The sequence below is a fragment of the Trachemys scripta genome, chromosome 1 (assembly GCF_013100865.1).
Source record: "Trachemys scripta elegans isolate TJP31775 chromosome 1, CAS_Tse_1.0, whole genome shotgun sequence".
NCBI lineage: Eukaryota > Metazoa > Chordata > Testudines > Emydidae > Trachemys > Trachemys scripta.
Window position 1 is genome coordinate 293,446,341 of NC_048298.1, and position 27,867 is coordinate 293,474,207.

Consider the following 27,867-nt stretch of genomic DNA (forward strand, 5'->3'; position numbering starts at 1 on the left):
CCCAGAGGTATTCCTTGATCATTACTGGAACCACCAAGTAATTTGTAAGTCTATGTAGCACTTATAGACTGGGGCTACATCTACAAAAGGACTTAGGTGCCTCTATCCAACATTTAGATGCCACCAGCCTTAAACCTCTCTCTCTCACCTAAGCCCCAGCAGGCTCCTCAAACTTGGTGGACCCCATCTATTTCACCTATGTGGGTAAATCCAGTTGGCATGCACTGAGCACATTTAAATCCACACAAAATAACAATGACCACAGAGAATAGCCTGGCCTTCTTATAACCTTTAGTCAGGTGGTAGGGCACTCAGGCAGGACCTGGGAGACCTGGGTTCTGTTCTCCCTCCTGGCTGATGGGGAGTATGTGTTTGAACTTGGGTCTCCTGTTCCTGAAGGGAATGCCCAACCATTGGCCCTAGAGAGTTATTTTCACTCTGTGTCTGTCCCAATCCATATTTAATTATTTCTACACAGCAAAACAGCTTTAACAGGTGAGACTGAGAGACACCAGCACCAGACTATCCCATAGCCCAGTGGTTAAGGAACTCTCCTGAGAGGCAGGAGACCCAATTTTGCATCACTTCTCCACAGCTAGCAGATGGGGGAATTGAACCTGGATCTCCCACATCCTGAAGAAGTGCTCTGACCACTGGGGGTTCCCTCTTGCAAAAATCAGTTTAGGCCCCTAATTCCAGGAGAGGGTTAATGTCTGAGAATCCCAAGCAGAGGGGCTTTCTGAGTGGCTCAGGGTTTAGACCACCCTCTTCTCCTTGGGACATGCTAATGCCTAGCAGAGGTGACTCCTTGCTGAGCATGCTGGGCCCCATTCTAATGAACTCTCCCCCCTGCAGTGCATACGGAGCCTGAGCCCCTAATTCAATGCTACAGTTTCTACTGGGTGACACAGCACCCAAAATGTAGGCATTGCAAAGCTGAGTGTAAGTCCCTTGGTGGATCTAGCGCCTCCTTCTGCTCTTCCGCAGATGTAAATTAGCAGTAAGTCCATTGACTTTAATGGAGTTTTCCGCAAGTGTAAGTGGGATCAGAATCAGGCCTATGTGGTATTTGGCATCCCAAACTAATCGGCACTATGTACAATAAAAGGAAGAGAACGTATTTCCAGTGGTTACAGCAGCATTTCTTGCACTTTCAAAAGCTGAGCCTACTTTCAGGAAAATGAACCCAGCCGTGTGGGATTAAATACCTACACATTTTAATGTGTGCATCTTCTCCACGCCTTTGCATCCAGCTAGTCCTTTGTTTTCCCCATGCCCCCCATATTTGGGACACATTGATGTAGATATTTGTAATATGAGACTTCCTCTCCTTTTACACACGGTGTGATGGGCAGTGAAGAAGTCAACATTGTAAAGTATCATCACTGGCATATGAGTTAGCATCCTTTGACATTGATAGGGCAGATCACACGCACAGAGCTATTGTATCAGGTCTCTGTGAACTCTGCCACTTGATCACATTTTGAAGTTTCTCTTCACAGCCACAGCAGCTGACTTAAAAAAAAAATAAAGAGAGAGAGGAGAACAACTGAGAGGTCTCTCTGCCTGCCCCCAGTGGGTTACTGCTGCTAGCGTACATGAAAGGAATGTGGGAATTGCCAGACTGGAGCAGACCTGAGGTCCATCTAGTCTAGGATCCTGTTACTGATAGCAGCCAACACCAGATGCTTCAGAGGGAGGTATAAGAACACTGCAGCAGGAGATTTAGCATTGCTTCCAAAACTTTGTGTTAGCATTAACAGTTAAAACTCTGGATATTCTTGTTAACAATGTAAATGGCCAAGCCATTTTTTTTTTTTTTTTTTTAAATCCTGCTGGGCTTTTGGCCTCAATGATATCCTGTAGCAGTACATTTTACGTCTAATTACATATTATGTGAAAAAGTATTTCCTTTTATCAATTTTGAATTGCCTACCTTTTTAATTTAATGTCCCCTTGTTGTGTTATGAGACCAGGAGAACAGAAGCTCCCAATTTACCTTCTCTAACCCAGTCATTATTTTTTGTTTTCATCCTGTCCCCTCCTTTCCAATCTTGCTTCCTGAGTGATTTTCCATGCCCAATATCATTCTCATCACCGTCATCTGAATGCCTCCACCACCTCTAATTCTGCAATAACCTTTTTGTGATGGGCTGAGGCTGAGACAGAGAACAGCCCTATGATGTGCTTAAAATGCTCTGATTGACTGAGCTATACAGATTGCTGTACAGACTTAAGTAACCAAGTTTCTAATTGACCAAGATGTGTTTATTTTCTATTTATGGGTCAAACATCTACTCCCCTAACTGGCTGTCACAGATATCTGCCTCTCTGGGCATTCTGGTGCAATCATCCATTTTATATATTTCTAAGGGCCCTATTTCCTCAGTGTCTAAAGCCTGGTTTACACTCGGAATTTACATTGGTATAGCTACATCTCTCAAGGGTGTGAAAAACCCACACCCCTGAGAGATGTAGGTATTCCGGCCTATTCACCCTCCTTCCCATGTAGGTCGTGTCTACACTACAACGGTGCAGCTGTCACACATCTAACTATTGCCATACAAGCTAGAGTCAGACAACAAATATAGCAATTAATGGCAATTGCAACTATTGTCTGGGAACAGTTTTCTCTGTCTCTGACTGGGGGACATATCCTTTAAGGAAGGTATCCTTTTCTTGGCCATTTTTTAGGGTTTGTCTCCAAAGCGACTTAGGTCCCCAGCAATGTAGTTATGCTGACTTAATCTTCTAGTGTTGACCAGGCCGTAGTCTTTGTTTCAAGGAAAGGCTTGTGCATTTGAAATTATAATTTAACTGACATTTTTGCCACGCTATCCCCACACAGTAATAAATCCCATCCAGGGAGCAGGCAGTTATTCATAGAAACACACACAGTAACAAAACAAGCTCTGTTATATGTTCCTAGACCTTTAATGCTTTATGGGCCATACCCAGCCCAGGGAAAGAGTAGCACTAACAGGTAGAGGGTACGTTGTGTGACACCAAGATTCAAATGTTGCATTTGTTTATCTCATACTCATTCATAAAATCATGGAGGTCAACACAAGGTTTTCGGCGAGTGGTGGCTTTGCATGTGTTACCATCTGGAATCTCCTCTATCCAAGTTTGTGAATCGAGGAAGTACTGCATCCTATGTAACAATTACAATAACAAAGGAGGTGTTAGTTAATGCTGAAAGACAGCTTTGCCTAAAGTATGTGAAGAGTATAAACCCTGTGGGGTCTGATTCATCCTTGGGCTAATAACTGTAAGGTCAGTGGTGTTGCACCAGCCGTGAATCTGGCCCTAGGCCAGATGAACATTGCCTGGTTTCAGGTTTTGCAGCAAACATGAAACCTAATCTGGGCTCCCCAACAGGTTCACTCAAGTTTGAACAAGCTTTGGATTAGGGCAGTCCCGGGATGATTTATGGTTTGGGGTTTAAACCAAGGTAAATGTGGTAGACTGGGTTAAATTTCACTTTGAGTTTTGGGAGTTCAAAATTTTGTGACGGGAAATGAAAAAAAATCATACAAACCAGAATTGGTGAAACTCCCCAGCTCAGCAAGAGGACTTGCTAAGGTGGTGCAAGGGGGTACTCAGAGGAGTAACGGGATAAAATTGGAGTAAAGACATATAGGCAGAATCTCAAGAGACATACAGTGAGAGCTATTAGGTGGTAGACGACCAGAAAGATAGTGAAAGCCATAGTGCTTTGCCTTCAGCCATTTAAAACTGGAATGGAGAAAGCACCATAGGGAATAGCCTCTAACATGATGAGAAATGCTTTGGGGCCCTATCCGAGGCCTACTGAAGACAATGGAAGCTTGTCCATTGACTTCAATTGGCTTTGGATCAGGCTACAAGTTGTCCCGGAACTGGGCCCACAGATTTTACTCGGTCCTTCCTGAGGCAAACCTTCATGCAGTGGAAGCAGCCTTGATTTTGAGAGTTGTTCTATCCCCATATACGCAGCACAGGCTTCCCATTAGAATGGGCATTTTTGTTTCTTTTTTTAACCCCACTTTGCCAAAAGAACAACGTATTCAAATTTGTTCTTCAAACACAAACATGGTTCAAGGAGTTCTCAAGATACTGAACTGGAGTTTCCCATTCCCCATTTCCTACAGTTATGATACCGTAGCCTCAGGGACAGATTTTCAAAAATAGCAGCCTACCTTGAGCCTCCAGAGTATGCATGCCTGGCTCTAGGCACGTAATTTCGCATGAAAACATGCAACTGTGCATGCAGAATAGGTAACTGGGCAGTTACCTGCTTGGGTCAAGCAGCTGCATGTTACAGTGCAATGACCATTTTACCTGTGTCGTTGCATATTTTGCAGATGGACGAGGGCAGCAGAATCAGTGCCTGAATAAGGGCCTCAAAATTTGGCCCAATCCTTTATAAAAAGAGCATTCTAATTAAAAAAAGTCCTCAGTTGCAGACTTCCCTGGAAGATGATAGATCTTGGCACATCTGACTCACAGGTCACCTCACAGTTCAGTATCTGTTGATAGGCCTTGAAACATCAGTCAATATTGCTTATAAAGGAGGCACTTTACTTACTTGTTGTTGCAGTCAATAGTTTGCCCATCTTTCCCCATTAGAAGGTATTGTTTGCCAGCCTCCACCTTTAATTCACAAGATGAACGCTTTAAGAACTGCCGGAGATCACCTATCTGGATGGTTTCATCACCAGCTATTGTGGAAACAAAGAAAGCACCATAAACAGCTTCTGACTGATACTAGTAAAAAGAAAAAGTCTGTAGTGGTCACAGTAAGAACTATGTTTTTTCAACAGTAAAATAAACTTTTAGGGACAGATTGTCCAGTGTCCTGCACCCTGTGGAGTCATGTACACCATTGCCAAGCAAGTGTACATCATTTCCATTTGCTTTTAGTAGCTTTTTAAGGCCATTTGTCCAGGGCCGGCTCCAGACACCGGTGCAGCAAGCAGGTGCTTGGGGCGGCCAACGGAAAGGGGCGGCACATCCGGCTCTTCGGCAGCAAGTCCCTCAGTCCCTCTCAGAGGGAAGGATCTGCCGCCGAATTGCCGCCGAAGAATGAAGCAGTAGAGTGCCGATCGCGGCTTTTTTTTGTTTGTTTTTTGCGCCGCTTGGGGCGGCGAAAACGCTGGAGCCGGCCCTGCACTTGACACTGGTGTAAGTGACACACAGAGTGCAGGGCACTGGAGGGTCTAGCCCAGCAGTTCCCAAATTATGGGTCAGGACCCCAACTGCAGTCGCACCATCAGCAGCTGGGAGTGCCGCTATCCCTATTGTGCGTAGGCCACCATTTTGTGCCACACAGTGTGACCTCCCATGTACGGCATGATCTCACACATAAGGTACGTGTGAAGTCACTCTGTGTGGAGGATGCCATTTGCTCTTCAAAATGGTGTCCTCCAGGCAGTCTAGTGTTCTGGACAGAAAGACTTCATTAAAATGAGGTTGTGCCAGCAAAAAGTTTGGGAACCCCAGGTCTATCCCTTATCACATACTCTTCAAATCTGAAACAGATTTTTTGTCCTAGCATTTTATTAACTAACTTCCAAAGCACTGAACACTACCAGGGTTGATTGCTACTAATAAATATTTGACAGTGCTCACTTTATCCTCAGGCACATAGGATATCTGTCACCATTGCATTTCATTTGTCACCACTGCACATACATGGTGAGGGATTTTATGTGGAAATCTAATAATGAAATGCAATAAGCTGTGTTATTGGCTCCTCAACCCTGAGCACTTATCCACCCGCACCCCCCAAAACAATTAGGAAATAAAGCTTAAGTTTCCAACAGTAATATTGTCTTTGTCTGCCTAGCGCTTGCTAAATTACTTAATCTCGATTGCAGTAGACTACATTAGAATACTTAAACCTATCAATTTCTACAGATCTCTGTTCTACTGGAAAACCAGGAAATCTAGGATCCCATAGACAGTGGCAGATTAATAATTTTGCCACCCCTAGGCCGGGAAATAATTGCTGCCCTTACTCCACCCTTTTCCCGCCCCCATTCCAACCCCATCCCCAAAGTCCCCGCCCCAACTCCGCCCCCTCACTTCCCCTATTGGATCCCTTCCCCAAATCCCCGCCCCCGCCTCTTCCCCCAGTGCGCAGCGTTCCCCTTCCTCCCCCTCCCTCCCTGCCCCACGAAACAGCTGTTTTGCGGCGCAAGCACTGGGAGCGGAGAGAAACAGGACGCGGTGGCGCGCTTGCCGAGGAGATGGAGGTGAGCTGGAGCAGGGGGGTGGGGCGCAGAGGGGAGCTTCCGCCCCTGCAAATTTGCCGCCCTAGGCCTAGGCCTTGTGGGCTTAGGCAACAATACGGCGCTGCTCATAGATCAACAGATGCAGTGCTTTGTTCCAAAACCTAGTTTCCCAATGGAGCTAGCTGAAAAATTTCAGCTGGAATTTCTCTTAAGGTGTGTTTACACTAGAGCTAATAGGTGTAAACTCCAGCTCACGGGCACATGCTAGCTCTAACCAAGCGGGTGCACTAAAAATGCAAAGTGTAGCTGCAGTGGTGTGAACAGTGGAAGGGGCTACCACCCCAAGTACAATCCCACCTGAGACCATACGTACATGCTCAGGGCAGCAAGCCCTTCTTGTGTTGCCACAGCTACATGTCAATATTTAGCACATTAGCTCAATTAGTGGTAGTGCAGGTATGTCTGCTGAAGCTGGAATTTACAACTTCCATCCCTTAGTATAAGACAAGATAGATGCACACAGCTGAACAAAGAAGTCAAAGGAAACGAGACAATATTGGTCAGCGTGATAGGCAGTGGTCTTTGCACAGTTATTGTCATTGTCAAGTTTATTGCAGGCATCACAGCAAAGAGGAATTTTAGGGAGAATGAGATAGCTTTGCAGATGTTCACTGGAAGCTCCTCTCAAGAATGAGGGGCAGCACTGGCGGAAAGCACAAAGGTGCTTGTTTGAAAATGTAACCAGTGGATGACGGAGGCTGGCATCATGGGCCACTCGGAAATGGTTTTGCTTTACTAACTACTGCATTCGCTACCAGGCAAAGCAAAGGCTATAATCACACCTTGATGGGTAACATTTTGCTTCCTGAAGTATCACAAAGTGATTTCGAAGCATCAATTTATTCGCACACACCCCAGAGAGACAGTTCATGACTGCTATGCCTATTTTACAGATGGGCAAACTGAGATGCATAGAAGGTGAATAATTTACTCAACAACACAGGGAAAGTCAAAGGAAAATGCTGGGAATGGAGTCCAGGATCCCAGACCTTTGTTCTAACTACTAGAGAATGCTTCCTGCCATTCAGGAGCTTCTCCCAGACAGAAGAACTGTACTAGACTATAAATCTTTCCTTTCCAGATAAAAGAAGCAACCACCTCTGCTTCATAAAAAGGACAAAGCAAATAGTTCCATACATTACTGGGAGCAAATAAACCCTGGGAACATGTCAATATTTAGACTGTACGTTCTTTGGGCAGGGACTATGCTTCCTTTTAGGTGCTCAGATATTATGCTGATGGGGGCCATAGAATCATAGAAATGTAGGACTGGAAGGGACCTCGACAGCTCATCTAGTCCAGTCGCCTACAAACACCTAGATCTGTGAGGCCACTCAGGGAATATCTACACAGCAAAGAAAAACCCACAGCTGGCCCATGCCAGCCGACTTGAGCTGCAGGGCTGTTTCATTGCTGTGTGGACTTCCAGGCTCGGGCTGGACCCAGGACTCTAGGGCCCTGTGGGGTGGGAAGGTCCTAGAGCTTGGGCTTCAGCCCCAGGTTGAAGCCTACACAGCAATGAAACAGCCCCACAGGTTAGGGTGGCTAGGTGACCAGTTTTCAACTGGAAAGTCTGGTCAAAAAGGGGACCTGACTGTGTCCAGTCAAGTCCAGTTACTGTGGGTGAGGGAGGAGGGAAGATGTCAGGCCATCACCACCACCAACCCCTACTCAGCTGGGGCCACCTCCTACCTGCGTTGGGTGGCTGCAGCTCCCAGGCCCAGTTCTGCAGGTGAGTCCCTCCCGACCCAGGCAGAGCGGAGTGGGGGGCCAGAGGGAAAAGCAGTGAGTGATGAGGGGAGGGGGTAAGAGGCAGGGCAGGGGTGGGGTCTCGGGAGAAGAGACAGGGCAGGGGAGGTTCCAGCACTCGTGCTGGAGTGCCCGGTTGTTAAATATTACAATGTTGGCAACCCTACCGAGCCCTGTGACCTGAGTCAGCTGGCATAGGCCAGTCACAGGTTTTTCTTTGCTGTGTAGACATACCCTCAGGTCATCCTTACGGCTGAAATATGATTCCAAAATTCTGCTCCTTTTGGACATTTTCAAGTCCCCTTGCTGGGGAATCCCTTGGAATAAGGAACTCCCCAGCAGGCACAGATCAGGCAGGGATAGTCCCCATGCCTCTCTCACCACAACCACAGTGCAGTGGGGATGGCGAGTGGCTGCAGTGTACTCTGCTCTACTATCCTCAGGTGACGTGTGGTCCCTAGGGGAGAGGTGTTACCTGACACAAGTTAGAACAGTCCCTGTAACCTGCACAAGGGCTGGGCCTGAGAACTGTGGAACTGGGTGTTGTGTCTCAGCTTCTTCTCTTTTATTCCCCCTCTCCTGGCCAGGTTTGTGGGGAAAGGGAGTCCTCCTTTGCGGGGTGCTCCCCTAGGCTCTGGCACTGCCATTTGAGCACCTACCCTGCTCTTACTGGAGTCCTACAGCCCAGCCGGGAAGCAGGCAATGGAAAACCCAGAGCTACTCTCTCCTCCCAGCCCTCTGATGCTGGTGAATGGGAGAAAGGACTGCAGCTTCACAGAGCACAGCTGGCTTACATCCAAGCTGTGCCTATGTCTGTGAGGAAAGCAGTGGGAAGCAGCTGCGGGGGAGAAATTGGCGGGCCTGGTTCAAACACTCCCAGAGTCTGGCTCAGGGATCCATTTTTCATTCATAACCAACCACAAATTTTCTTCTTAACACAGTCACCTTTAAGGGCCACAGTTTAGAGCACAGAGGGTCACAAGTTGGCTACTCTGACCTAGGTCGATAACAAACATTAATAAGGATATTACAAGTCTCTTGTTGCTTTGATATGTAGCTTTTTAAACCCATCTGAAGCTTTGTTTAAATTGTATAAAGATGAAGAGATTTAGGAAGAAAAGCTTTTAAAAAACAAAGACACTGGTTTTATGTCTCATTACTATCCACTAACTCACCTTTGTCCTATGACTGCAGAGGTGTTCACTGTCCACTTCATTTTGAAGGGTTTCTTGCAACATGTGTTAACTCCCTGTGCTTAACAATCTGTTTCACCTTGTATTTAGCTGTGACACTCTGAGGGCTTGTCTACACTTAAAACGCTGTGCCACTGCAGCGCTTCAGTGTAAACCCTACCTATGCCAACGGGAGGGATTTTTGTTGGCATAGGTCATCCAGATCCCTAAGAGATGGTAGCTAGGTCGATGGAAGAAATCTTATGTCTACCTAGCGCCGTCTACACAGGGACCTAGATCAGCTTAACTACCTCACTCAGTGGTGTGGCTTTTCCACACCCCTGACTGACATAGTTAAACCAACCAAATTCTCTAGTATAGACCAGGCTGAGTACCTTTCCCAGATCTGAAGAAGAGCTCTGTGAAGCTCAAATGTTTGTCTCTTTCACCAACAGGAATTGGTCCAATAAAATATATTATCTCACCCACCTTGTCTCTTAGAAAAACAAAAGCAGTAATTTATTTAAAATGGTTTACGCTCACACTCTTCCTTCAAAGCACGCAAACCTAATCGTCGTCATCGGCTATCCCTTGATATGAGGATGTCATCTGCCAGGGGGAAAAGTCATTGATGAGACTTAAGATGGTTCAGGAGTCCAATCCATGCTCTACAGGTTCTCCCAGATATGTGACTGGTATCTGCCTGGAGAGAGCACAACTGCTGGCCAGGATGCTGTACATGCTCCTTCCTTCTCAGTCTCTTGAGCAAGGTGATTTTCTTCAAAACGGGCTGAGGCTCGATGTGTGATGTGACACCACTGCAGTCTATTGCCAGCCAGCTCTTCCCAATTCGTGGGGTCAATGCCTCCCTTCTTAAGATACTTTCAGGGTGTCCTTGTAGCATTTCCTCAGTCCCCTGCAAGTCCTCAAACTATGATTAAGTTGAGAAAAATGGACTTGCTTCGGAATACTAGTATCAGCCATCCCCACACAATGAGCAGCCCAGCGAAGTTGATGTTTCATAATCTTCACCTCAACATTGGTGGTGTTTCAGTGCTTAGTGTAACAGGCAGAATCAGAAAATCTACATCTCCAGTGCTGCTGACCTGCCCTACAATGATGCATCCTAATATGCTTGTGGTTTTCAACCTGTGGTTCATGAGGGGCCCGCAATCTATGTCTAAGGGGTTCGTGAAAGGTTATTGGTAACACAGAACAGTAGTTTTCAACCCTGTGGTTTGTGGACCCATGGGGACCTGCAGACTGTGTCTAAGATTTCCAAAGGGGTCCGCACCTCCATTTGAAATTTTGTAGGGGTCCGTAAATGAAAAAAGGTTGAAAACCACTATGATATGCTATTCCCTCAGAAACTACTGCATAGGACATTCACTTCCCAGCCATAACAGGGATCATAATAAGAACATAAGAATGGCCATACTGGGTCAGACCAAAGGTCCATCTAGCCCAGTATCCTGTCTTCCGACAATGGACAGAACAGGTAATCATCAAGTGATCATTCCCAGCTTCTGGCAAACAGAGACTAATCTCTGTGTTAAAATAGGTCAGATGATCCTATTCTAGTTCTGGGCCAGAAAGTCATGGATTTCAATATTACTTCAGGACTTGGGCTTGAGCTCATTGCCGGAGTTGAGAACCTATCTCTAGGGGGAGAGAGAAGGTGCTCAGATACCACAGTGACTAGAATGATAGAACACAAAAATACTAACACAGCTGTGCAGTACTGGTAGTGGTGCTGCACTGTATTACTACTTGGGTAGGACATAAAAGTAAGGTCACTTCTGCCTGCTTCTAGCAACATTCCAGATGGAATTTTAAGATCTCATGACACGTTTTGAAAAGAGCAGAGAGCGCCACTGTGCTGGCCAAATTCTCCTTCTGAATACAATGCAAAATAGCAGGCATAACTATGGCACATATACAAATCTTAACAGCAACAATTAAAAGGCATCCCAAGCTGTTTACAAGACATTGCTGTGTTCATAGTGGCTCCTGGCTTCTTACACAGTCTCTGCACTATAAAGTATTATGGGATATCCTGAGTGTGAAAAGTTCTGGATATAAAACCTAATCCTAAAGTTGAATATTTCAAAGCAAATAAGATTTCAGTGCGACTTGGAAAAAAATATTAAACCCTTGAAGCCCAACTCTAAGAGAATTTTATTTATTCACTAGTTTAAACTTACATCAATTTTACGTACACTATTTCAAATCCAAAGAAAAAAGCCATTCAGTAATATATGCTGTCCTACATGTGCATTGCTCCCTTGAGTAATACAGCAAGTGCTGCAGATTTGTTGTGTAGTGCAAGACTTGTAGGGCATGTATGCTACATAATGGACTCAATTTCCCTTACAGCTAGGAATGCAAAGGAAAACAAAGATGGATTGGGCTTGCTTACTTGAGCAATTATGTCATTTTGCCGCAGGCCCATTGTAGTCAAATTGCCATCAGTTTTTAAAATTCTTATGGCTTGTAGATAACTGTATGGCTCATGCTGTAGTCTGATAAGTGTTCAAATCCATGGGGGGATTGTAACTATCTGAGAAAAAACCATAATAGGCTTGGAGAATAAGAGCAAAGAGAACCTTGCAGTCTATGGATTTCCTGGCTAAGACCCTGCAGATTTCCTAGAATTAACAGATCCGTCCAGCATGTTGCTGGACTCCTCCAGAGTCACTGTTCCTAGCATCCTCACCCTCCATATAGACAATGCCAAGGACTGCATTATCCTACCTCCTGCACTCGGAAACCACTGAGCTCACATAAGCTATCTCTGGACCCACACACCCAGGACCAGATCATCAGCCAAAAACTGGACCACTGGGCACATAACAAAAGTTCTGCTCATCCAGGTGTGACAACCACTCATTCAGGCAAAGACCAGTGCCTTCATTCCATCCCATCGGGGGAATGAACCAACAAGGCGGGAGTGACCATGGAAGCTTTCGGAACTTTAAAGTTTTTCAGTTTGCTCTGGGAAGGCAAACCTCCCAGCTACAAGACCAAGAGGTTGATAAGATACTACAACCAACTGATGTCCACAGCGGCTGAACTTCCCCTGGGATATGGATACTAGAATGGTGGTGGCACAACACCTACTTTGAACCCACCCACCATCAGCACAAAGTCTTCTGCAGGACTGCGCCATTGCAGCAATGGAAGCAAAGACAATCTTCTTCTCTTCTGTCATCACAGGTACAAAATCCAGGCTTGAAGGGCTGCTCTCTCTAGTTTACCAGCTAATTGGACTTCATAATCCATCCATTGGCTCTGAGCAGCAAACACTGTGGTGAGTTCTCATACTATCATATGGGAATGATCAACTGAATCTGAGAGAAGATTTTAAAAGACAGGAAATCCTAACCTGGACCAGATAGGTTTAACCACGCGCTAACCGAATATAGTTCAACTCTATCACACTAAACGAGGGTCTAGAAACTTTGAGAAATATTTGAGCCGCTATCTGTAAAACAAATCCATCTTCTTCTTGGCTGGTAAAATCCAGTAAGTAACAAACCCTGTCCACCATGAAAAGAAAAGACCAGTGTCTTCCCTTCAGAGACACAAACTGGTATGCAAGACATATGTGTGAAAATATCTAATCATAAAACTCTCCACTGGTCTTCTCTCCCTGAAAGGGAATATGTACTGCTCCTAGTGGACAGCATTTTATTCCTCCAGTCTTCTGGAAAGATTCGCTGGTTCATTTGAACCAAAACTTTTGGAGGCTCTGAAATGTTTAGATCTATTTTCACCACGTTTGTCTCCCACTGGGATTGGAATGACAATGTGCTGAAACAGCATGAGAAAGGCAGGTCTCTGGGTATTCCTGGCTGGGACAGGAGTGGAAGTCCAGTCCTGCTTTCATAAGATTCCCAGCCTTACTTTACAGACTCAGAGAGGTTTGGATGGCCTGTATAACTATTCCAATTTTGGGTGATTATTCTAAACTGAATTCCAACTTGAAATCTGTTGATGTTCACCCATTGTTAGTATGGTTGTACCTAATTATTAGCAAATATCTATCTCAATCCTGCCTTTAAAACAAACAAATTTTTCATTGGCTCTCTAGTACAATGGCCTGGTCATTTCTGTTAAAACATAGAAAATGGAACTATTGAATGAGTATTATTGTCCTTAGAATGCCACCAGTTTGGTAGAAAAAATTACTTTCCTTGGAGAAGGCCAGATTTTGCCGTAAATGAATGCAAAGTTTATACTTACCGACTTTTAGGATTCTTTGGATTTTGGTCTCATAGTAATTAAAAGCATTCTTTTGGGTCATCCCCAGGATCTCTACATGGTATGCTGCAACAGGATAGTATTTGTGTGAGGATGGATGCAAATATTAAAAAGCATACAGAAAGGAAAATCAAATACACTTTAAGTGGTTTCCAGCACAGAGGCAGATGTGCTACCAAGTGGTACACAAGAGAGCTGCAAAAACAACAAGGAGTCTGGTGGCACCTTAAAGACTCCTTGTTTTTGTAGATACAGACTAACACGGCTACCCCCTGATATTTGACAAGAGAGCTGGAAATCTGAAAGACAATTGGTAAGGTATGTACTTGACGAGGCAGACACTGATCAGGAGTTTGTGGGGTTGAACCCCCTCTGCCAAATGTGACATTATCTCCCACTTGTAGATAGACCAGACTACATCAGTAGGTTTCCTGGACTGCTGCACCAAGAAAGGCCTGTCTTTGTCCTACCACTGCATTCATGTGCACGCCACTAAAGCTGCTGAGCCAGATTCTTCCTCCAGTATCTCTTACACCCTGCATATCCTAGAGAGGAGCCAGAGAGACAAACGTACATATGAAGAGGTATTTAGCTGGCTCAGCAGGTTTGGGAAGGAAGGAAACGCTAGAAGGAGTCGCCTACTGTTTGCTATCCCCTTTCCTACCAGAAGAGAAGGATAGTTTGGTGGCTGAGGTATTAGCTTAGGCTATGGGAGACTGAGGTTCAATTCCCTACTCGTGGATGTCTTGGATGGCCTTGGGCAAGTCATGCAGCCTCTCTGTGCCTATCTGTACAGCACTTCCCTACCTTGCTGGGGTGTTTTGAGGAAAATACATTATGGAGTGTGAAGCTATTTGAGATCTACTGATGAAAACTGCTATATAAGAAATAGGCCTTAATATTATTACCTAACACCAGGGACCGTGAGGTCAAGGCTCCAATGCCACCAGTCTTCTCTGAATCAGAGTGACATACTGGTATGCATTCTTTCTTGCCCCCCAACCCCCGCCCAGCCAGACTTCTCATCACCCACTCACTGCCCTTCTCCCCAGCCCAGATGAATTCCTTGGAAACCTCTCTTTTTCTTTCCTCTGTCCAGAATGACTGCCCTAATACCCACTCGTCTCCCCATCCCAGACAGACGCCAAGCCAGAAACTCTGCTCAGTTTAGGGGAGGTTCATTATAGAGAGAATTTACCACTAGAGATGTCAGGGTCAAAATGAACTGAATGAATTCTCCCCTGACAGCTAGCTGGGAAGGGGAGAGACTTCTGGAGCAAACATGAACACACCTACTCTGCTTTTTGGGTTGCTGGACTTAAGAACCTGAGGGGAAAAGGACACTATTCAACTTACTTGGGGGTGGGTCATTTGCTCATGGTTTATGTTTATGAACCCTGTTTGCGGTGTTTTCCCAAATTAACACTGAGTCACTTCCCTCCTTTTATTAAATGTTTCTTTTCTACACTCAGCCTCTGTGCTTGCGAGTGGGGAAGTATTGCCTCTCAGAGGCACCCAGGGGTGGTGTGTAATTTCCCCAGGTTCCTGGGTGGGAGCTCAAGCCGGTTCTGTGTTGTATCGATGGAAAGGAACCACTAGATATTGAACCCGGCCCTGGCTGCTGCTGGCTTCACTTGGCAGAAGGTTCACATAGAGAAACACCAAGTTTAAAAGACATTGAAAATAACTTTCATGTCTTACCATAGTCTACAACAGGGTGGTAGCATGCAAAACTTTCCCGTGTATCCTCTGTCATGGCTTTATTGAAAGTCATTCTTCTTCGTGGACAGGGACCTAGATTGAACAATTTAAATATATTCAACAGTCGCACTCTATCCTAAGAGAAACAAATGATTGGAAGCTGAAACTAGACAAATTCAGACTTGAAATAAGGTACAAATTTTTAACACTGCAGATAACTAACCATTGGAACAATGTACCTAGGGATGTGATGAATTTTTTTATCATATTGAAACTTTAAATCAAGACTGACTAACTTTCAAACAGAAGTTACGGTCTTGGTGCAGATACTACTGGGTAAGGTTCTATGGCCTGTGTTTTGCAGATCAGACAAGATGATCATAATTGTCCCTTCTGGCCTTAAAATGAACAGCTAGCTGCTATGAAGGAATGAATTCATTTGGAACTGATTCAATCACATTTATCAATACCTTACCTTCAGCACACTGGCAAACCTCTGCATGGCACAGCTTTGATAACATGGCACTCTGTCTGGGTGCACTGTAAAATATACTGCATTTTCTCCCTAAAGAAAGGAAACAAAATAATTTAATTATCAAGCAGCCTAAACTGGAAAAGGTGGCGATGGGCCAGAGTTACAGAGTTCACCTTTGCAACTGAACATCCCCAGTGCACTGAGGGTTCTTCTGTGCAACCTGCATGAGCAACTGCCGTCCCTTAACCCTATAATATTGATGGAAACTCATGGTTTGGATTCCAACTGAACAATGTGTTTAATTTTAAACCCGTTTCATCACATAAAACATCTGTTTAAAAAGGGACACAGTCAACACTAATTTACAAGTTTTAAATAATGTCTATTAAGGACCTTTGTCCTACGAGCCATCTTTCTATCTCTGGGCCAGATAGTGTAAATCGGTCTAGCCCAATGTTTTCATTCTGCTCAGAATTATGGCAGGTGGGGAAGGTTGGAATCTAAACATCCCAGGATGGGGGTTTAGACTGGGCCCCAAGTGGTTGCTTGCACTTTAGAGCTCTGGAGTTTGCCTGTTCTCTGCTATCCTCATCTGCTAGCAGGGGCAGTCTGAAGAGAGAAGAGAAAGAGACCTTAATAACCTTGCTGCTTGTAAGTCCCACAAGGAGTGAGACTTTGAGCAATCTCACATCAGGGTATCTTTCTTTTGCAAGTACAGTTCACTGCCACAGCATTTACAGAGAAGATAGCAACAACTTTGCTCCCTATATTATATGGGTCTGAGGAGGCCATTGCCTGAGTATGTCTATACCCAGGGCTGGCTCCAGGCACCAGCGGAGGAAGCACATGCCTGGGGTGACACATGCTAAGGGGCGGCATTCTGTCCATTCTTGGGGCGCCACAGTCCAAGCGGCTTTTTTTTTTTTTTTTTGCTTCAGCAGTTCGGGCAGCAGTCTGAGTGGCTTATTTTTTTTTGCTTGGGGCGGCAAAAATGGTAGAGCCGGCCCTGTCTACACCACAAATGAAGGTGTGACTGTAGCACGGGGAGGGAAACCTGTGCTACCTGTAATCTAGCTAACACAGGTTACAATAGCAGTGATGTGGTAAAACAGGTTTGCCCCCTGAGTAAAAGCCCGCTAGGGACTCTGGGAATGTATTGAGGTAGAATGCCTAGCATAACAAGGCTCTGATCCTGATTGGGGACTCTAGATTCTGCTGGAAGACATATGATATTTTGCAGTTGAAGTGTCTCCTTTCTATAAAAGACTTCTAAGAAGCCTAGGATTTGGAGTACTTAGCTGGTTTGTGGGTTGGATGTTGTAAAGGAAAAAAGATGGTCTAATAAACAAAGTGCAATGGTGGACAGATCCACAATGGAAAGCTTAAAGGAGAAAAAGTTATGTAAAACATTGACTGTTTCTTGAAAAAAAAAGTTCTGATGCAAATTCATCAATTAAACATTTTTTAGTCGATAAACGATCCACACTACAAATACCACCACAATGTACAGCACTAGTTGATCACTGTGCTAATAGTACTATCAGAGGCCAAGGTTTGAATCAACATAGAGACTGAACTAGTCTCTTTGGCCCAGATCCTCAAAGGTATTTAGATGTCTAACTCCCATTCAATGTATCGAGTTAGGAACCTAAATACCTTTGAGAATCTGGGCCTTTGTCCTTAGAGTTGATCCAAGGGACAAATTTGGGGAAGCTTGGTCTACTGCTGCTGGTGCTTTATGCATAGGCGCCAACTTCCCCTCTTTGCCGTGGGTGCTCAACCACCCCTGCCCTTGGCTCCCCCTCCCCCTCCATGAGGCCCTGCCCCAGCCCCACCTCTTCCCCACCCCCATTCCAACTCCTTCCCCAAATCCCCGCACTGGCCCCACCTCTTCCCCACCTCCTCCCCTGAGTGTGCCACGTTCCTGCTCCTCTCCCCCTCCCAGTGAGTGCTAATGCTGCTAAACAGCTGTTTGGTGGCGGCCCGGCGGGAAGCGCTGGGAGATAGGTGGAGGAGTGGGGACGCGGCACGTTCAGGGGGGGAGTTGGAAGGGGGGCGGGGAGTGAGGGGAGCTTGGTTGCTGGTGGGTGCAGAGCACCCACTAATTTTTCCCTGTGGGTGCTCCAGTCAGCGCCTATGGCTCTATGTGATCTGTGGAGATCAATTTTACACAAGCATGAAAAGTTCACTTAAAAACCTCATACAAGTAAAATATTTATTTTCAATCCCCTGCAATCAATGGAAACCAGGAGATCACTTCTTGAAAAGATCTCTGTTAAAGTGTGCTCTCGCTGTGATGTTACCAGTCATTATTCAGAGGGGAGTCTTTGCATTAAGCACTGTAAGAAAAATATTGATTCACACATCACATTCCAATATATTAGGGTTTCTTCTCAATGGACAGAAGGGAAAAATTCAGTCTTGGCGTCTTGCTCTTTCTTAATAGTTTCATGTTCATTTTTTCTATACTACGGGTCAGCTTACCAGGGTTGTAAAAATCATAAATGATGGCATTTGCTGGCTGTACTAGACCCATGGGATTGATTTGCTTAGCCCCAAATGACACACAGTCTGGTTTGGATCCATTGCTGAGCTGCAGAAAAAAAGCAAACACAAACAACATTTATTACAAAAAGAGAATTCATGCTCCCCAACCACTCCCCAATTTATTTGTGCCTATAGTGTTGGTCCTGCTGAACACTTTTTTTCTGACAGCATGGATGAATTAACTGGCTGTTTCAGCTACAAATGCATAAGGTTGTTCTTTCTCAGGTTATTGGGCGCTTTGAATCAATATGCTAAAGAGTTGCTATTAAAGAATAAGCAGGTTTATTGGCTGTGTACAGCAGCGATGGTCTTCTCTTTCTGAGCTCCTCACTCCGGAAAGTATCCCTAATCATCAGAGCACTTGCTTTATTTTAAGCATGTGCTTAAATCCCACTGAAATCATCCTGAACAGTAATGGAGGCTTAAAGGCTTTCCTGAATCAGGCCCTAACATCCCAAAGTGCCCTGTGCCAATATGCACTGGTTCTTTTATAGAAGTAAGGGACAGCTTTAGAACTTTGTTAACTATGTAACTGCATAGGGCAGGTGGCAGGGTGGACTAGGTCCGGAGGCCCCCTGCTGGAGGCCTTGCAGTCCTGCATCACCCTTTCCCAGAATAGAGCGGCGAGAAGTCCTCTAGTAGTCTAGGCAGCCTAGAGTGGCTGCAGAAGAGCGGCCAATCAGAGGGACTGCGAGAGCCACCAATAAGGGGCCAGAAGGGCCAGATAAAAGGCAAGCAGCAGAGCAGAGCCTTCAGTGGCTGTGTGGCGCTTGACGAGGGAGGACCAGGTGCGTGGCTGGACTGCGGATAGCTCATTCCAGACAGCTCACCAGACAGAACTGAGCCCAGCAAGGCTGCCAAAGACTGGATGCCTGGCTGGCTGGATTGAGCAGCAGCAGAGCTGTCAAAAAGTCAGTGCGGGAAGGCTGAGCCCGGAGAACTGAGCACAAGACCTGGCCAGACCAAACAAGGGTACCGAGATGTGCCCTGCTGGTCTGGTAGCAGACTAAGCTCAGGGAGGGCTGCTGAAATGGACACCAGCTGGGTGATCTATGGTTCCAAACCAGGGCTGTGATAAGAACTCAGGACTGTATATCCCAAAAGCGGGGACAGCATGTGCGGCTTGGCCCGAGGGCTAAGCTGCTGAAGACCAGTTGAGAGAACCACCGGCTGGGGGAGGGGTGGTGCTTGCGAGAGGTGGATGCCACCCCATTGAAAGAACAAAAAACCAAAAGCAGGCTCACACCTAACCGAGAGAAAGGGGGCCATCCACGAAAGGTGGGTGCCCCCTCCCCGTGAAAAGAACTGTGTTTGCAGGCACGATTGGCCAGAGAAAAGGGGGCATGCACAAGAGGCGGGTGCTGACCCGTTACAGTTTATTTACATTTAATGGAGATATACCTATCTCATAGAGCTAGAAGGGACCCTGAAGGGTCAATTCAGTCCAGCCCCCCACCTTCATTAGCAGGACTAAGTACTGATTTTTGCCCCAGGTCCATAAGTTGCCCCCTTGAGGATTGAGCTCACAACCCTGGGTTTAGCAGGCCAATGCTCAAACCACTGAGCTATCCCATCCCACATATGTTACATTTATTTATGATCCCCACATAAACACAATCACTTTGTCAACCATAGCAATACTAATATCTATTTTTTTTCTCATCCAGTTTGGCCCTTGTCCTTAATTATTTCTTTTCTTGCTGCCTTCTGTGTAAATCACCTGCGAGTGGCATCTATGCTTGAGTGTCACTTAAGGAAGTGAAGCATCTCAAATGGCTGAAGGAAGAAGTCACCATGTGAAGTAATGCCACAGGGATGTCAGGGGCATTGTAGATACCCAGAAGGCAGATAATTTGAGGACGTCCCTGTACATCTCTCTTGTCATGGGCCCTGATCCAGCAAAGCACATATTTAACTTTACACACATGGAAACACACCATCTGTAATGGGATTACTCTCATGCCTGAAGTTATGCACATGCATAATTGCTTTGCAGGATTCGGGCCCTGGGGCCTCACAAATGCTAGCAATTGCTCTGGCTTGAATGGATTCATTAGGGGCTCTGTGACTACTTTGTTCCAAAGTCCTGGTCCAGAACATAGTATTAATCTTTCTGGGTATTACAAAGGCCTAAAGATACTTTTGGATAAAGAACGGGTATGTCCTCTAATTAATACATGATGGTGCACTGCTGTCTGGGTGGACTAATAATATATGGAGAGATACCTATTTCATAGAACCGGAAGGGACCTTGAAAGGTCATTAAGTCCAGCCCCCTGCCTTCACTAGCAGGACCAAGTACTGATTTTTGCCCCAGATCCCTAAATGGCCCCCTTAAGGATTAAACTCACAACCCTGGGTTTAACAGGCCAATGCTCAAACCACTGAGCTATCCCTCCCCCTACATTGAGCTAAGCAGCAGTACCAACAATATACAGATTTAAAAGATATGCCTCTAAACATACTCTCTTCTTTATAACATCACCTGACGGAAGTTGGAAAAGTCATACAGGATTCACTCACCTCTCCAAAGTAGAGCAAAACCTTTCCTTCTTTGTACTCAAAGTGGTCGATGTATTGGTCTGTAGACTTTACCAACTACAAAAACAGAAACATCGTTTTTACCTTGGTTTAAAATCTGTTTTGGCTTATGCTGGCTGTTTTAAACTGCTTAGCTGTGTATTGTACTGGACTGGTTGATTCTTCCTTAGAATGAACAGTTCCTTCATCTGCTGTTCCTTTATGTGGTGGAGGACCTAGGCTATTTTCTGGATGAGTATATGGAGGGACTGTTTGCTCATTTTTATTGTATTTTATTTATTTAATCCATTATGAAGGGCATATTGTGAGCATCTAACAGTCATAAGACAAAAGAGTACAAAATATTAAGATTTGAGTTGACTGAAGCAACCAAACACCATATCCAGCCAGGGACTATTTAAAAAAAAAAAAAAAAAAGTCTAGGAGGACAAATCCAGTAGTCATCAGACAAGCCACCTATCAACAAAAGCAATCAATCCCTAACTAAGGGTATGTCTACGGTATGTGATCTAGTGGTGCAATTCACAGCTCACATACCTAGGGCTGTCAGTTAATCGCAGTTAACTCACGTGATTAATTTAAAAATATTAATCGTGATTAAAAAAATTAATTGCGATGAATCGTACTGTTAAACAATAGAATACCAATTGACATTTATTAAATATTTTGGATGTTTTTCTACACATCTAAATATATTGATTTCTATTACAACATAGACTACAAAGTGTACAGTGTTCACTTTATATTATTATTTTTGATTTCAAATATTTGCACTGTAAAAATGATAAACAAAAGAAACAGTATTTTTCAATTCACCTCATACAAGTACCATAGTGCAATCTCTTTATCGTGAAAGTGTAATTTACAAATGTAGATTTTTTTTTGTTACATAACTGCACTCAAAAACAAAACAATATAAAACTTTAGAGCCTACAAGTCCACTCAGTCCTACTTCTTGTTCAGCCAATTGCTAAGACAAACAAGATTTACATTTACGGAAAATACTGCTGCCTGCTTCTTCTTATCAAAAATAATAATTTAAAGTGAGCACTGTACACTTGGTATTCTGTGTTATAATTAAAATCAATATATTTGAAAATGTAGAAAAAAATCCACAAATAGTTAATAAATGTCAATTGAATTGTATTGTTTAACAGTGTGATTAAAACTGTGATTAATCACAATTAATTTTTAAAATCGTGATTAATTTTTGAGTTATTTGCGTGAGTTAACTGTGATTGATTGACAGCCCTAACTCTTTTCCATAATGAAAATGTCTGTCCCGATTCTCAGTTTCCTGTTAATTATTCTGCAAACTTTTGAGAGACGTGGGGCTAAAACCCACCCCTTTTACTCTTGTGATAAACAAAGACTCCCAAAGAACAGTGCAAAAATAATAAATTAAATTACAGATGTCAATGAAAGAAATGCTCCTCACCTGCTCAAGTTCAGTTGTGTCAGGTTCCAAGCCACTTAAAAGTGAGAGATCAACTAGAGACATCTTTGGTATATTGGGACCTGTGGACCTTTTAGAGAAAATTGCTGTTAGTAAATGCTTACATTGTACAACTTATGCAATGTTGCTGTTGCCATATCAGTCCCAGGACATTAGAAACATTAGGTGGGTGAGGTAATATCTTTTATTGGACCAAATTCCATTAATGAGAGAGAGACAAGCTTTCTGTGTAACACTGTCTCTCTCACTAATGGAAGTTGGTCCAATAAAAGATATTACCTTCCCCACCTTGTCTCTCTACATTGTACATTTACATTTTGTTACAAAGAGGGTCATCTGAAGAGCTTTGCCATTCCTGCCTGGTGATGATGAAACAGATTCTGATTCCTATTGTCAATGAGCACAATCCAAAGCTTTCCTAGAAGCCATTTATTTAAACTTATCTACCTAGGCAAGTAAATAGCTTAAATTTATGTCTAGAGACTAAATTCCTAAATATGCAACTGTCTGTTGTGCTTTTCTAATGCCCTTTAATTCCCCTCTGTCCCAAATTCTTCAGAGTTGGATTGTTTTTGTTGAGCCAAGAAGCCAGAGATGATGATGGTATGTTACATTTACATGGTACCTCTCATCAGAAGCTGTTACAATGTGCTTTACAAATGACAGTGGCTCTTTGATAATTCATGCTGTGGTAAACCACAACCCCATAAATCCACACTGGATTGCAAGTGTGCAGTGCACTGTAGCACAGTTCAGGGATGTTCTGTTGCTGTGATGGGGAGGACAGTGCAGATATCATCACACACCCTAAGAGCCACTGCAGGAGTCTCACATTACTCATTGCCACTGGCCCTGGTACCCAGTAATGCTCTGGAACAAGGTGAGTCCTAGTTCTCCTCCCACTCTTGCTGCTGCTATTCTCTGGGGGTAGCTAGACCAGGTGGTCACTGCTCCTAAGGCTCTGCGGGTGGCAGTGGAAGAAACAGATTCCAGCAGGGCAGGTGGCCTGATAGAATGGTTGTTACCACCCCCCGGCTCTTCTGAAGTGGGGGTTCTCAGGAAGGCCACTGCCATGCTCTCTGGCAGCCCTAGCTTAACTGTGGGAGCAAGCAAAATGGCTGCTGCAACCCTATTCTGTATAGGACACTATGTTCTGCCAGCTCTGCCCTTTCCTGCTTCTTGATTAGCAAACAACAAGACATCCCCTAGGATGTTAGTAGCCATCTTCTTTACTCATGATGGCTACAGAGGAGGTGACAGCATCTCTCTAAAAAGCAGTGCAGCATTATGAATGGGACAGCTGGGGTAGGTACCTTTATACTCATTGCAGCTGCTAATTTACTGGAATAGTTCTTCCATATGATCAATGAATAAAGTGCCTCCCCTCCTCCTCTCAGGGCGTTCAGTCAGACATTACCAAACAACCCTAACACTCACAGCAGCAACTTCCCCAAGTGTCCATAGCTAAGGCTACATTTTAGTCTTGGATATTTTTAGTAAAAGTCACGGACAGGTCAAGGGCAGTAAACAAAAATTCACGGCCCGTGACTGCATGACTTATACTATATACTGCTGACTAAACTTTGGGCCAGGGGTGCTCTGAGGGGGGCGGTCTGGGGAGCACCATGGGTGCTGGGGGGGTGGCCTGGGACCCCCGCTGGTGCTGTGGGAGCAGGTGGCGGCGCACAGCCCAGGGCTCCTGCTGGTGCACCCACAATGCAACACTGATAGGCACTTTCAAAGTGCCCTTTATTATACCTTGATCCCATGTGGTACTAAGTGCCCTCACCTCCCATTGTTGTATGCAGGGTTGTTGTAGCCATGTGGGTCCCAGGATATTAGAGAGACAAGGTGGGTGCGGTAATATCGTTTATTGGACCAACTTCTGCTAGTGAGAAAGACAAGCTTTCAAGCCACACAGAGCTCTTCTTCAGGTCAGACCTGTGTGGCTCAAAACCCTGTCTCTGTCATCAACAGAAGCTGGTCCTCCAATAAAAGGTATTACCTCATTCACCTTGCATCTCACCTCCCACTGATACATGTACAGAACAAAAGCAAGTTACAAAGTCCTGCCTAAAACTCTGAGCTGCCACTGCTTAAAAGCCACCATTGCACAGGAGGAGAGTGAAACAGCAGCCTTAATAAAGGCCCTTCTCACTCATTGGGTTCCAGTGCCTCTACTACATAACTACCAGTTTCTCTTCATTCCCATGGTTCCAACAGAACCAGGGGCACTTAGAGCCAGACCTTCCCCTCTGCTCTCCACACAACAGCAAGAGAACGTGGTCTATCTTTGGAGAGGCACCGCCAGCCAATAGTAAATGGACTAGCTCTTTTCCAGGGCATTAATGAGTGTGAGGGAGCGGGGGAGAATATGTGACATCCACAGGGAGAAGGAAGTTACTCACACGGGGCACACGCCAACACTCCGTAATCTGCAAACTACACTAATCCCACTGAGGTTTCCCCTCCTCTTTGGTGTAGATTATTGAGTTTTTGTTGTTTACATATGCTGAAGTGCAACTACCTCTGAGGTGGAAGGCAGCAGCCAGGTGAATAGTTGGCATACAATACAACTATGGGGATATAAGGCAGGAGTTAATTTTTGACCAAGAACACGGGGGCAAAATCTTACATGAAAACAGCAGACAGACAAACTATTCTTTAATGATATGCAGAGCAAACAGGAGCTTGGTGCTTAAGATCTTGTGTGAATGGCCCATACACTGCATGGAAATCAGCTTTACTGTCTTGGAAGATGAAGAGCTGAGCCACCATGCCAGGATTTGAACATGTGCTTCCAGAAAGACAAGTGGCAGAAAGATGTATAAGACTTCCTAACCAAAAGTGTGTAATCTCACTAATAAAGTTAACCTAGTCCCAAACCTACCTGACACAGACTTTGTATCGTAATGATTCTGTTTTACCGGGAACAGGCACCTCTCTTTTCCTTCTATTGCGGATGTCAAACCATTCTATCTGGCTTATGGGCTCATCTCTTCTGGTTTCCATCGCATGGTCCTGCCCATAATCATAGTCCTCTCCCTCAGCGTCCAGAGCACCTGGAGGTGTTAGACACAATCAGACCCTGGCAGACTGGGATGAAGAGCTTGCTGATTGCGCTCCTCTTTGCACTTTGTGAGGGATCAGCGTTGACTCCTGCCACCTCCACTGCTTTCATAAACCTAATTTTCCTCAGTCTCATTATCTCATGTATCTTTTAAATTAAAGCTTAAAATAAATGCCCGCAATAATCACCATTATTTTTAATTTGTATGAGAGTAGCACCTAGAGGTCCCCGCTGAGATTGGGGCCCCATCTGTAAATACACAAAGACAATTCCTGCCCCAAAGAGCTAACAATCTAAGGAGAAAAGACAGATAGCACTCAGTGGAGGTGTTCCAACTGAAGTAATTTCAGTATAATAAATAGCTAAAAGACAGACACAGGAAATATTATTAACTCTTTTTGGGCGGGAACCATGATACACAGAGATATTAAGTCATTTGGCCAAGAAGGCCATCCTTGCTCTCTAGTAATAACTAATAATAATAATTATAATAATAAGTATATTTATTAAGCACCCTCCAAAAAGTCTCTTATAAAACAATTCTTAAAATATTACCAATTAAACACCCTACATGTAATAAAAATACAAATTGTCCTGAAGGCACGATAGTATAGATCTTTCTCCTTTCCCAATCTAATCAGCTAAAAAGTCTATACTATCAGGGTTTAGCCAAATTTGCCACCATTAAAAACAGGTGCTCTGTTTTCTTTTCACGTACTTGAATATTTGACGTTTCCTTCCATTTCAACTTTCAGAATCAAGTCATTACAGGTGTTGTTCTCCTTCTCAACAGAATAATATATTTTTTGTATCTGAAAAAAAAAAGAGAACACCCTAAAAGCTCCTTTAAATTACAAAGAATTTAACCAACCAGGTCTGCAGCAATTTATCTGATTCTGCACATACTGGAAGTTACATGTGATCAGGGAGCGTGAGAGAGATTCCACAGAAACTAGTTTCAGGCAGGTTTGTACTTGGTATGACTCAGCCATGCCTCCGATGCAGCTACCAGCGCTATCGCAGCTACCCTGCTTGTGATACTTGTGATAGCCCAATGAGAGCTATCACGAGTCTGTGTGCATGAGCAGGTCAATCACACCCATAGCTTATAATGTAGTTATAGCTATAGATTATCTCCTGATGACTGTAGTGGATACAACAATGACAGACTGATGTGCAATATTCAAAGACCTAAATGGCCTGGGACCTACCCACTTCAAAGACCCCCTTCCTGCCCCCCACCAGCAGCGCTCAGTGGAGGTGCACAAACTGAAGTAATTTCAGTGTAATAAATAACTATCAGGCTGTTCTCCATGAGGCTCCATAGACTTTGGAATTTTTCCCTGCAGCCGGGTCCAAAACAGGCAAAATCTGTGACCTTCAGGGCACTCTGCATCTATTTTCCTGGGATTTGGGGGAGGGCAGGGATGCATAAGGACAAGGTCTTACGCAGTATGGGGTATTGATTCCTTTGCTTAGTTACTGTTAGGCAGGATTTGGGAAGGGGTGAGGCTGCCCAAGGTTCCTTCCTGCATTGTGTGTGATTGGAAGTGATGGTGGGGCAGGCGCCTACAGATGTGAATTAGTACCGTTTTCTTTTTGAAAGAGAAAAATAAAATGAAACTTATAAGTTTCCAAGCTCCATCTTACACTCAGCGTCCCATTTCCTTTGCCCTTTACCGTCACTTCAACTTTGCTTCCGAGGTCAAACTGCAAACCAAACCATAGATTCATAGATTCATAGATTATAGGACTGGAAGGGACCTCGAGAGGTCATCGAGTCCAGTCCCCTGCCCGCATGGCAGGACCAAATACTGTCTAGACCATCCCTGATAGACATTTATCTAACCTACTCTTAAATATCTCCAGAGACGGAGATTCCACAACCTCCCTAGGCAATTTGTTCCAGTGTTTAACCACCCTGACAGTTAGGAACTTTTTCCTAATGTCCAACCTAGACCTCCCTTGCTGCAGTTTAAACCCATTGTTTCTGGTTCTATCCTTAGAGGCTAAGGTGAACAAGTTCTCTCCCTCCTCCTTATGACACCCTTTTAGATACCTGAAAACTGCTATCATGTCCCCTCTCAGTCTTCTCTTTTCCAAACTAAACAAACCCAGTTCTTTCAGCCTTCCTTCATAGGTCATGTTCTCAAGACCTTTAATCATTCTTGTTGCTCTTCTTTGGACCCTTTCCAATTTCTCCACATCTTTTTTAAAATGCGGCGCCCAGAACTGGACACAATACTCCAGCTGAGGCCTAACCAGAGCAGAGTAGAGCGGAAGAATGACTTCTCGTGTCTTGCTCACAACACACCTGTTAATACATCCCAGAATCATGTTTGCTTTTTTTGCAACAGCATCACACTGTTGACTCATATTTAGCTTGTGGTCCACTATAACCCCTAGATCCCTTTCTGCCGTACTCCTTCCTAGACAGTCTTTTCCCATTCTGTATGTGTGAAATTGATTTTTCCTTCCTAAGTGGAGCACTTTGCATTTGTCTTTATTAAACTTCATCCTGTTTAACACAGACCATTTCTCCAATTTGTCCAGATCATTTTGAATTATGACCCTGTCCTCCAAAGTAGTTGCAATCCCTCCCAGTTTGGTATCAT

At 44.5% G+C, this 27,867-nt stretch overlaps 1 protein-coding gene across 1 annotated transcript in view; it reads right to left on the reverse strand.

The window, feature by feature from the left end:
• Positions 1-2,910: 2,910 nt before the first annotated feature.
• LOC117871016 (complement C4-like) overlaps positions 2,911-27,867 on the reverse strand; it is an 89,349-nt gene continuing 64,392 nt past the window's right edge. Inside the window, exons 31-41 of the mRNA XM_034758570.1 lie at positions 26,903-26,962; positions 25,971-26,064; positions 25,073-25,244; positions 22,165-22,252; positions 20,709-20,783; positions 18,123-18,231; positions 15,639-15,728; positions 15,164-15,256; positions 13,445-13,528; positions 4,571-4,703; positions 2,911-3,154 (exon numbers count right to left, since the gene is read on the reverse strand). Of these exons, the coding sequence (XP_034614461.1) occupies positions 3,013-3,154; positions 4,571-4,703; positions 13,445-13,528; positions 15,164-15,256; positions 15,639-15,728; positions 18,123-18,231; positions 20,709-20,783; positions 22,165-22,252; positions 25,073-25,244; positions 25,971-26,064; positions 26,903-26,962 (1,140 nt within the window). The 3' untranslated portion in view covers positions 2,911-3,012. The remainder of the gene's footprint in view (positions 3,155-4,570; positions 4,704-13,444; positions 13,529-15,163; positions 15,257-15,638; positions 15,729-18,122; positions 18,232-20,708; positions 20,784-22,164; positions 22,253-25,072; positions 25,245-25,970; positions 26,065-26,902; positions 26,963-27,867) is intronic.